Below are 12,412 nucleotides of genomic sequence, written 5' to 3' on the forward strand. Positions count from 1 at the left end.
TAATGACACTGGTTTAGTCCTGATTTAGTCCTGGTTCAGTTCTGGTCCAGTCCTGGTTTAGACCTGGTTCAGTCCTTGTCCAGTCCTGGTTTAGACCTGATTTAGACCTGGTTTAGACCTGGTTCTGTCCTGAATTAATCCTGGTTGAGTCCTGGTTGAGTCCTGGTTCAGTCCTTGTCCAGTCCTGATTCAGTCCTGGTTCAGTCCTTGTTCAGTCCTTGTCCAGTCCTGGTTTAGACCTGGTTTAGACCTGGTTCTGTCCTGAATTAGTCCTGGTTGAGTCCTGGTTGAGTCCTTGTCCAGTCCTGGTTCAGTCCTGGTTCGGTCCTGGTTCGGTCCTGGTTCGGTCCTGGTTCGGTCCTGGTTCGAGTCCTGGTTGAGTCCTGGTTGAGTCCTGGTTGAGTCCTGGTTGAGTCCTTAACCCATCCTGGTTTAGTCTTGGTTTAGACCTGGTTCAGTCCTTGTCCAGTCCTGATTTCGTTCTGGTTTAGACCTGGTTCAGTCCTGGTTCAGTCCTGGTTTAGACCTGGTTCAGTCCTGGTTGAGTCCTAGTTCAGTCCTTGTCTGGTCCTTGTTTAGACCTGGTTTAGTCCTGGTCCAGTCCAGGTGTTGTCCTGGTGATCGTCTCAGTGGTTCTTGTTCTGGTGTTTGTGGTCACTGGATACTCGTCCCTGGTTGGTTGACGTGGTGCATTTGACGCCAAAAGTTCCGCATTTTCAACTTCTGATACCAACGCCTCTGGACACCTGAACGCACAAGACACAAGCCACGTCGACGCAATGGACACACTTTAGACTTTTCATGTAAACTGGACGCCTTGACGCTCCGGGATGAACTCTATGGTAACAGCTCGTCCTAAGATCTATAGGCGCTTGTATGGAGTATTTCAGACAATGGGTTATACATGAGTTATAATGGGTTATACATGAGCTATAATGGGTTATAATGAGCAAATCCATCCACGTCACGGTGACGTTAAACTTAGCGGTAAATACTGTAAACATACCAAGGTGTTGCCTGTAAACACGAACATTAATTGATGCTGGAAGCTGCATTAAACTGTAATGTGTAACCAGGACAGTTTGGTCGTGTTTGGTGTAAACTGGGACATTTCAGCGTCCCGAGGAACTTTTGGTGGCATTTCATGCGAGAAATGCAGCTGAAGTGAAGACTGACTGATGCTCGCTGTGGCTGTAGTCGTGAATGTTTTAATCTAAACATACAGAGAACCTGATATTTGTTAATTAGCCCTGGGATAATGTTACGTTGGATGTTCGCAAACTGGCTCCACTATGTTATCTAACATATAGGTGCAATTTCCCGTTCAAAGGAGGTGTTTCTACACAATATTATACAGCAGCGTTCGGTTCCCGAATTCAAGACATTTTTACAATAGATTTTTAATTAACCCACTTGTTGGTCGCTGTTGTAGCTTCTTGTGTTATTACTCTGTTTTTACTCTGCTACAAACTTGAGCTGCGCAGTCTTGATCTTGATCGATGTTTCTTCTGCTCGATGGATAATGTCTGTGAAGTGATGACGTATTTTTGACAGTAAAGTTCCACGTCTGTGAATTCGTATTCGTACTGATGAAAGCGTAATCGTAAATTTTCATTTCGTGATTGTAATTCATGACGTCGTAATTTTTCAATTCGTATTCTGATGGATAAAATTCACACAATATATTTTATGTATGACTGGACTCATTTGAGAGTTTACAAATATTTATTTTATGCGCAACTACAGCCAAATATGCACGGATTTCTATTTTATGCACACGAATATTTTTGACAGCTTTCTTATTCCATACGCTTGTATTATTGTCTTTTCAAAGTCATCCTGCAGTGTCGGGGCTTTCCATATTGTTACTGTCCTAAAACAAGCCAAAAATTTGAGAAAAAAAAAAAAAATCCTCTGCCAAGATTTGTCCGTTCCAAATCAAACTGTGAGACAAAATTAGAGGAATAGCATTATAAAGCCTACAAAAACACATACAAATGAACAGGTCCAGATCACCGCTCGGCTCGTGCCAAGTTAAACGCGAGTCAGAAAAAGACTGCAAGTGTAAGTTTGGGGGAAAAAAGTTCAAGCGAAATGTAAAAGAATCCAGAAGTTTTACACAAAGGGCCAAAATAAAGATTCACATGTTATTTTCAAATTACTATGCCACTTTTCAGAAATTATTTAAAAACATTAAGTAACCGCAATAAATGAGCGAGTCTAATCGAGGCTAACCTTTTTCAAAAACATTAGCGGAGGTCATTATATTTGCCCCGTATGTAACTGAATCATTTTCTTTGCACTACTGGGAAAATTTTGGTTATTTTTTTGTGAATATGATGAGATTTAAAGGTGCATTGTGTAACTTTTCTGGTGGTGGGTTCGTCGCAGAATGGTATTAAACCTTTTTATCTTCACGGAGACTAAACCAGACCAAGTTACAGGTCAGATCTGTGGAGAGGCGACCCCGCTCACAGTCAGAATGTCTGTTTTTTTAGGTATTTTTGAGCTATAAAACCACGTGTAATTGAATAAATGTAAGTTGGAGCTGTTTAATGTCACACTGTGGAACATTCCAGACCGATCTCCATAGAAACAAGACGGTAACGGACCGGATCCCCAACCAAAAAGTGTTTCATTTTGCTTTTTAGTTATTACAGCTCATGCTTTTTTTAAACAGTATTGTAAATTTAGAAGAGTTTTTGCTCTTTGTTTTTTGTGTCAGTGCCATAAATTAGTTTCAGCATTGTCTTTTGTCATATATATTTACTTGTACTTTACTACTACTACTACTACTACTACTATACTTTCCTACTTTATTTGCAATATATCGTACCGTATTTTCCGCGTTATTAGGCGCGCTCTTAAGCCTCCAACCCCATCAAAAAAACGCCCCACAATCCAGAGCGCCCTATACACAATTCCACTCAGGTGTCACAGCACGACTTCAATAAACTAGAAAACCACAGCACCCGCAGCGCACGCAAACACACACGGAGCAGACAGCGACCACACAGCGAAAAACACCCACAGACACACTCATCACTCCACGACGAGGAACGGAACAGAGGAACGAACCGAAAAGCTAGTGCAATGTGCCACTTCTAGACACAACTGAACAACTGAGTCACTGCGAACACGCCGACAATCCAGTGGTTCCAGACAGCACCCTCCCTACACGCCACAACTGAACAAAGCCCAGAGTCACCGTGAACGAACAAACAAACAAAACCACTCACCATCCAACTGTTGTGTTTCCTTTAAAGTCCAGTGCGGTTTATTTGTGAAAAAAGTTCGAAAATAGACCATTTAATGACAGTGCGTCTTATAATCCAGAGCAACTAATAGCCCGGAAAATACGGTACTTCAGAATTTGTTATCGTGACAGGCTTAGTTATCTTATCTGTCCCAAAGCTGTAAAGCAGGCATGTCCAAACTATGGCCCGTGGGCCAAATGCGGCCCTCAGACAAATTTTTCTTGGCCCTCAGGCTTGCAGGAGAATTGACCCAAATTACCTTGCAAATTACCTTTTTCTTGCAAGTTTTTTGAAAATCAACCTGGATAAAACCGATATTTAATATTTATTGTGTAGTTTTAAGGATCTTAACGTGAATAAAGACTGATGGCTCATTCTAACGTTTAACACGTTAGACATGCACATATTTCATTTATTAACTGTATTGAGCACCAGTCTACAGCCCTCGATCAGCCCTCTGCTTTGTCTGTGTTTAGATATGTGGCCCTTGATGATAAAAGTTTGGACACCCCTGGTGTAAAGTTACCCAAATTACCTTTTCATACATTTAACCCTAATCCTAACCCCAGTGGTGGATGAAGTACTCAATTTTTATACATTAGTAAAAGTGCAGATACCAGAGCAAAGAAATACTCACTTCGTGGAAACCGTCTGACCTCGCAGCATTAGGATTCGTTCACTTGACAGTAGGCGGGTACTTTTTTTATTTAACCAATAACTGCATTTTGGTCGTGACGTATGTAATGCGCCAAATCCCGTAGGAAAAAGGGCAATAACGTCTTTCCCTTGATAAAATTCACCAAACATTCTCTTTGTTCTGGCTTTAAATCCTCGATCTCGTAAATCGTTGCCAACACAGAATGTCTGTCTTCGTCTACATCCATCTCAACGCTTTGTTTGTAAAATGTACCTCAAGAGAAAAAAGTAAAAGTGTTTCGTGAAGGTTTTGAGGTCTAATAAAGCTTCAGTTGTAGTGATTCTGATAAAGGTTTTTGCTCAAATATTTATCAAAAATCACTGCAACTGAAGCTTTATTTGATCTCAAAATCTGCACGAAATACTTTTCATTTTGTTCAACACAAACAATTGATTCATAGCAGTTTTTATTTGTATATTTTTGTTCGCTCAAACTACCAACTTGTTCAAATTAAACCCCACAGTCTTTTCAGCAAGTCTCAAACTATAATAAAAAATCCTTTTACTTTTCAGTCCTGTTCAAAAATGCAGTGGCGTAGAAAGGTAAAGGTCATGGTCACATTTTTATACAGCGCTTTTCCACCTTCAAGGCACTCAGAGCTTTTTCTCAAATGTAGTGAATTAAAAATAAAAAGTTTCCAATTCAAAATGTACATAATTTAAGTAGAGATACCGAAAAATTCTACTCAAGCACCGTACTTTACCACTTCCAACCTTAACTTTAACCTGACTGTGAAAAGATATATTGCCCAAAATGAACAATTGCTCGTAAAAAACAGAAGCCAAGTCTGGATCAGATCTAAACCCGGGTTAGTTTGGGGCCGAGGTAGACCAGGTCAGATCCAGATGTTGGACCAGATTGAGATGAATGGACAGAGTGAATGAAGTTGTGGCTGTTGTGGTTGTAAAAGGTTTCAGATTGACGATGACTTCAGGTGCTTTCACAGCTGCTTGTATTAGACCAGGGCAGGGGCAGACTTCCTGGTTTTGGTCCCAACTCAAATGTGGAGAAAGAAAGTTAAATGGAGCGTGGTCCGGGGCAAAGAGAGGGCGTTTGTGTAGTGGAAATGTTGTACTGTGAGCTGAACATTGTAAAGGTTTATGGCAAAAAAATTATACATCTTGTTTTCCAAGAATGGACGGAGGAGTAAATTAGGATAAAGATTGGGGACTGGAAAAATGTACATTACCAGATGCTTTTTTAGTTTCCAAACTCGCAGAAATGTGCTAAAATTTGGCTGTAAATGTCTTGATTAAGTTTCGCACACATGTGAATCGACTGTAAAAGGAACTACAAAATTTGAAGTTAAGTTTCAGTATTTTTTTAGATGTTAAAGCGGCTTTGTGAACATCAGGTATACTGTCTGTAGCAGAGGTGTCCAGTTAAATTTCTCTGAGGGCCAAAACTTTTCCCGTTTGCAAAACCGGGGTCCACAAAATATCTACCAGTAGACAATGTTTTATTTGACAAAAAACATTGGTAAAAATGGCCAAAAATCTGCATTCGTGGTGTGTGTGTGTTTGTTTTAAATACAACATAAAAACAAATATAAAAGAATAGTCTTGCTCCCTGCATGCTCAGCTTAATGGAAAGTTTAGTTTGACAAAGTGTGCAATGCTGACTGACGACTGTTTGACAAGAAAGGAGCACCGTATTTTCCAGAGTATAAGTCACACCAGCCAAAAAATGTGTACTGAAGAATAAAAAAACATATTTAAGTCACACCGGACTATAAGTTGCGCTTTTGGAGGAAATTTATTTTATAAAATCAGAGACCAGGACCCAACATTTCATCTGGAAAGGCAAATTATAGTAATAACAATAGAAGAGAGACAACAGACTGTTAACGTCACATATGAACAGTTCTTCAGATAATTATAACATAAACAACAGAACAGAACAAGTTTACCAAATGCTTTCTTGTCGGGGGCATTTGCGTTCAGTCGTCTCAGTCTTCTTTATAAGTTTGTGTAATGGTGCGATCGACTGACATGATACAGACAGGACAGAGGCTCTTTCTGCAGGAGACATGTGCAGTAGAGTGAAGTGACAGTGGTGCAAGAGGAACAGGAGCAGCAGATACTGACAAGACTAGAGCCTCTCACGACTGTCAGTGTGAAAATGTTAATATATAAGTCGTACCGGAGTATAAGTCCCAGGAAACACCTAAACAATTTTTAAAAAGTGTGACTTATAGTCTGAAAAATACGGTATATATACAATCAGATGCCCTAGTTGTCAGCATTACACCTAAAGTTGATGAGAGTGTCTGATCATGAACAATGTCAGTAGCTAATGTATCTGAATTTACACATTTAAATTGAGGTTGGGGTCTCATGGGCCAATCCAGATCCAGTTGGGGTCCAAAGTTGGCCCGCTGACCCAGGGTCTATAGCAGGGGTGTCAAACCAATTTTGTCCAGGGGGCCGTATCCAACCGACTTTGATCCCAAAGGGGCCGGATCAGAAAACTCACGGCATATATACCCCAAAAATAACAATAAGTTCAAATATTTGTGCAGAGAAACACAAATCTATTACAGAAATCTTTTTTAATTGATGAACTCTTTCTTTTACAAAATATTATAATATTATGAACTACCTAAAACTTTAAGAAAAATACATTTTCAACACAATGTTTTAACATTAACTTGTTTACAATTAACTTGTAGAAATAGGAATAAGTCAATTTTTGTTGTAAAATCCTGCACTCGGCTCCACTTTTCTCATTTTTGACATTTTGCTGATGAGGGTGTCACGGTCAACAGTCAAAACGATCGTCCTTTAAGAGCGTTAATAAAATAATATTAATATTATATTAATAATTAATAATAAAAAATAGAATTAAAATATTTTAGTAGAAAATCAGCTGAGGGCCAGATTAAAGGTCTTGGAGTCCCGGATCTGGCCCCGGGCCGCATGTTTGACGCCTGTGGTCTATAGCATATCTCTACAATTTTGTATACAATATTTTTTCCACTTTGAGTAATACTGGTTGCATATACATGGGTAAAAACTGTAGTTATTAAGTGGTACCCAATAATTTACATAACTTACGTATGTCACATCAGATTTTGAATAAATCATTAAAGGTGCATCATGTAACTTTTTGGTTAGGGGTTCCTCACCTGCTTATTACTCTGCCTAGAATGTTCCACAGTATGACATTAAACAGCTCTACCTCTACCTTATTCAGTTACAGGTGTTTTTATACCTAGAAAAACAGGTATTCTGGTTCTGAGCATTACTCTCATTTCTAACTCCCGTGTCTCCTCCCTCAGGTCCAGAGCCGGTGCTGCTGTTTGCCAACCGTATAGACATCCGCCAGGTGCTCCCCCATCGCTCGGAGTACACTCTGCTCCTCAACAACCTGGAGAACGCCATCGCCCTGGACTTCCACCACAACCGAGAGCTCGTCTTCTGGTCCGACGTCACTCTGGACCGGATCATGAAGGCCAACCTCAACGGGTCCAACGTGGAGGAGGTGGTGTCTACAGGACTCGAGAGCCCAGGTGAGGGACGCTGGGAGGGTTTGATTTCAGCATTTAAAAAATTTTTTTTTTTGCGTCTGGCAGTAATAGTAGGCGAGCTTATAGACTTTTAAAATCAGACTTCGTGATGTATAACCCTAATAACTAGTCTACAAGCAGTTTTTTGTCAGAACATCACCCAAAAATCACAGTACATTCAATAAAAAGCTGGCATCCTGGTCTTAAAAAAGGTTACTCTCATTTCCGTATGTTACTGTGATAAAAAATAAGCTGTAAAAGAAAAAAGTAAAAGCTAGTATTACTTTCTTGTGAATTTTTATTTATTAATTTTATTTTTATTTTTATTATATTTTATTTTTTATTTGTATTTTATTTGTATTTATGTATTTTATTTTTATATTTTTTTATTTTAGTTTTTTATTTAATTTAATTGAATTTTTTAGCTTTTATTTTATTTTTTTATTTTTTTATTTATTTATAATTAAAAGTATAAAACATATTAAATTGTGTTGTTAGAGAATTATCTACATTTCTATATTCCAGAATATATTTGGGGTTGACTACTTTAGAACTGTAATGCAGTACTTTGACTAAAACATTATTATAACAATAACAAAAAAACTTACTATAATCTATCTATAATAGACTCAATACCAACTGCGTAGTAAATATTCATTCATTCATTTTATTGTATTTATTCCTCTCCTGAAAATGCACAGTTGAACAGTGACTGACTTTCAGATGCAGTAAAAGACCTTTCTCTCTGATATTTGTTATAATGTGTATGTGTGTATCTGCAGGTGGTCTGGCCATAGACTGGATCCACGATAAACTGTACTGGACCGACTCTGGGACGTCCCGGATCGAAGTGGCCAATCTGGACGGGACGCACCGGAAAGTTCTGCTGTGGCAAAACATGGAGAAGCCCAGAGCCATCGCACTGCACCCAATAGAGGGGTAAGAGTTTCTGTTCTGATGTGTTTCTATTTCATAATAACTACAGCTTAATTAGTCCTGATAAAGTATGAACAAAGACTTAATTCACAATGATACAATTAAGATTTAGTCAGATTTGGTGACTAGAGTAGTTAATTAAAGGTCCACTCTAACTTTTCTGGTAGAGGGTCCTTCTTGTCTCTGTGGACTTATTGCTTTGCCTAGAATGTTACAAGTTAGATGTCATCCATGCATGTTTGAGTAAATTAGCGATCTCTCCCAAGCCCCATTCCAGGGGTGTCAAACTCAAAATTCAAACTGGGACTAAGTCGTTTACCAAACTAAATATTTACTGAAAAATGTCAACAACATCTACGTGTTTTCTCTTCTTTCGAGATATGTAATGTTAAACCTTTTCTTATTAAAATAAATGTTTAATAATAGTTTTGCTTAAACATTGAATCCAGAACAAGCAAAATATAAAATAATAACAACATTTTAAAGAAATAATGTCTCTACAGTCTATCTGTAACCGGCGGGCAGCTCTAATACATATTTGATATGATCTCACAGGCCAAATATAATTCTATTGCAGGCCAAATTTTGCCCCTGGGCCTGAGTTTGACATGTCTGCCCTCCTTACGGTTAGCAATACAATGCTCCCACATGACAATTCTCCATAAATATACAAAAACATGATACAAAACCATGCACTACAACTTCACAAACCCGGTGTGATGTGCAGTAGTTTCATTAGTGGGATGAACTCTGATTGTGTTGTGATAGTGCTCTGAAGGGGGGGTGATTTAGCAAATGGAGAGGAGACTTAGAGCATCAGAAACTAAACTGAAACTTATTAAACATGTTAATATGTTGTTTTCAGCATTTTCAAAACTATAATAAAAAATAAAAACTGTAATAGCCCCTCTTTAAGAACTTGATAATCCTGAGTCATTGATAATAAATAAACTTTTAGTTAATTATGAAGTCTTTGAGTCTGTGGGTCTTTGTTCCTGCTTTATTGAGGCTGTTAAAAGTGTAGTTAGTGCCAAAAAAAAGTACATTAAATCTGCATCAGCCTTGAGTTGTTCGTTGTTGTTGTGTCCTTATTTTTCTGTAAACTGTTCAAAAGTTGCTGTCCTACTTTACGTTGAGTCTAAACAAGATTTGAGCTGATGGCCACAGGCGTTCATCTGCTGAAACAAGATTTAAAAAAAAAAAAAAAAAACAGTTTTGAGCCGTGAGTTTTAGGTCTGAGCCCCTGAGAAAAGCTCGACTTATGTAGTTTATGAGGGCGGTCACTTAGCGGAGAAAAATACAGTGAAAGCTCCCATCAAGGGCAGCCAAAACGGTGTCAAACGCTCTGAGATTACGTTAAAATACGACGTAAAGCTAAAAATAGGAGGAAATCTGTGTTTTTGAAAATGCAAGTTACAACTGAACAGAATCAAACTGATTTAATAAGCATTTTTATCTGCTGCATAAGGGTGAGTTATTGTACAGTTGTAGGGAGTATTATCTGTTACATAAAGCTGAGTTGTAGGGAGTATTATCTGTTACATAAGGGTGAGTTATTGTACAGTTGTAAGGAGTATTATCTGTTACATAAAGCTGAGTTGTAGGGAGTATTATCTGTTACATAAAGCTGAGTTATTGTAGATTTGTAGGGAGTATTATCTGTTACGTAAGGGTGAGTTGTAGGGAGTATTATCTGTTACATAAAGCTGAGTTGTAGGGAGTATTATCTGTTACATAAAGCTGAGTTGTAGGGAGTATTATCTGTTACATAAGGGTGAGTTGTTGTACAGTTGTAGGGAGTATTATCTGTTACATAAAGCTGAGTTGTAGAGTAGTAGGGAGTATTATCTGTTACATAAAGCTGAGTTGTAGGGAGTATTATCTGTTACATAAGGGTGAGTTATTGTACAGTTGTAGGGAGTATTATCTGTTACATAAAGCTGAGTTGTAGGGAGTATTATCTGTTACATAAAGCTGAGTTGTAGGGAGTATTATCTGTTACATAAGGGTGAGTTAATGTACAGTTGTAGGGAGTATTATCTGTTACATAAGGGTGAGTTGATTGTACAGTTGTAGGGAGTATTATCTGTTACATAAAGCTGAGTTGTAGAGTTGTAGGGAGTATTATCTGTTACATAAGGATGAGTTATTGAACAGTTGTAGGGAGTATTATCTGTTACATAAAGCTGAGTTGTAGAGTTGTAGGGAGTATTATCTGCTACATAAGGGTCAGCTGTTTATTTAGAACAACATTGGCCTAATCATTTGTGTCCCTCTCGTCTCTCTTCAGTAAAATCTACTGGACCGACTGGGGGAACACTCCTCGTATCGAGTATTCAAACATGGACGGCTCAAACCGCCGAGTCATCGCAGACACTCACCTGTTCTGGCCCAACGGACTCACCATCGACTACGCCAGCCACCGCATCTACTGGGTCGACGCCAAGCACCACGTCATCGAGAGGGCCGACCTGGACGGGCGCAACCGCAAAGCCGTCATCAGCCAAGGTACCGGGAGGAGGAGGAAATGGAATATAAAATTATAAGGGGAGTGTACGGGAAAGTGAGAAGATATCGCGGCGTAAGATCTTGTGAGATTAAATTGCCATCAGATAGTGCGCTTTTGGAAAATGGTCTTGTGAGATTTTTTCCCATGTGGTTATATTTGGGTTGGACAGAAAGAGAGTGAGTTACTTTTGAGAAGCTGTGGTTTCAAAAAGCCAGTGAAAATATGAAATAATTAATCAAAACTGTGGTCTGAACTGCAGAACTTATGTATTATAAATTATGTCAAAGCCTTTTATCGTTCTTGGGACCCAATCTTGTCTATTCTCGACTCGTACCAACTCTGAAAATACAGGTCTAAAATAATAATTACAATGAATCAATATGTTATTAATTAAGAATAAGGATGTAACGATATCCAAATCCCACGGTACGATATTTATTGCGATATTTGGTGGAGACTAAACAGCTAAAACTGTTAATATTAGGGGTGTAAGAAAAAATCGATTCAGTGATATATCGTGATACTTCATTGCACAATTCTGTTTCTCGTCAGGACCTGGTTCAGTCCTGGTTCAGTCCTGGTTTAGTCCTGGTTCAGTTCTGGTTTAGACCTGGTTTAGACCTGGTTTAGTCCGTGTTCAGTCCTAGTTTAGTCCTGGTTCAGTCCTGGTTCAGTCCTGGTTTAGACCTGGTTTAGTCCTGGTTTAGACCTTTTTTAGACCTGGTTCAGTCCTGGTTCAGTCCTGGTTTAGACCTGGTTTAGACCTGGTTTAGTCCTGGTTTAGTCCTGGTTTAGATCTGGTTTAGTATTGGTTTCGTCCTGGTTCAGTCCTAATTTAGACCTGGTTTAGTCCTGATTTTAGACCTGGTTTAGTCCTGTTTTTAGATTGGGTTTACTCCTGGTTTTAGATCAGGTTTTCTCCTTGTTTTTAGTCCTGGTTTAGTCCTGGTTCAGCTCTGGTTTAGACCTGGTTTAGTCCTGGTTTTAGACCTGGTGTAGATCTGGTTTCAGTCCTGGTTTAGTCCCAGGTTAGACCTGGTTTAGTCCTGGTTCAGCTCTGGTTTAGACCTGGTTTAGTTCTGGTTTTAGTCCTGGTTTAGGCCTTGTTTAGACCTGGTTTTATCGTGGTTTAGACCTGGTTTAGTCCTGGGTTAGTCCTGGTTTTAATCCTAGTTAGATCTGGTTTAGTCCTGGTTTTAGACCTGGTGTAGACCTGGTTTCAGTCCTGGTTTAAACCTGGTTTAGTCCTAGTTTAGACCTGGTTTAGTTCTGGTTTAGTCTTGGTTTAGACCTGGTTTACTCCTTGTTTAGACCTGTTTAATCCTGGTTTAGTCCTGGTCCAAAATATCACAATAAATGTCGTACGGTGAAATGAATATAGTGATAATATTGTACCGTGAGATTTGAATATTGGAAAAAATAAATAATACAGAAAATAATTTGCAACCCTTTTAATCCAAGTCTTTATGAAAAAAATAGGTAAAAAACTGATAACAGGAAATGAT

At 38.7% G+C, this 12,412-nt stretch overlaps 1 protein-coding gene across 1 annotated transcript in view; it reads left to right on the forward strand.

The window, feature by feature from the left end:
• lrp4 (low density lipoprotein receptor-related protein 4) overlaps positions 1-12,412 on the forward strand; it is a 369,462-nt gene that overhangs the window by 313,489 nt on the left and 43,561 nt on the right. Inside the window, 3 exon segments of the mRNA XM_055154780.1 lie at positions 7,235-7,465; positions 8,245-8,401; positions 10,689-10,906. Of these exon segments, the coding sequence (XP_055010755.1) occupies positions 7,235-7,465; positions 8,245-8,401; positions 10,689-10,906 (606 nt within the window).

The sequence above is a fragment of the Boleophthalmus pectinirostris genome, unplaced genomic scaffold (genome assembly GCF_026225935.1).
Source record: "Boleophthalmus pectinirostris isolate CB_2022bp ecotype Guang Dong unplaced genomic scaffold, ASM2622593v1 HiC_scaffold_19, whole genome shotgun sequence".
NCBI classification, from domain to species: Eukaryota; Metazoa; Chordata; class Actinopteri; order Gobiiformes; family Gobiidae; genus Boleophthalmus; species Boleophthalmus pectinirostris.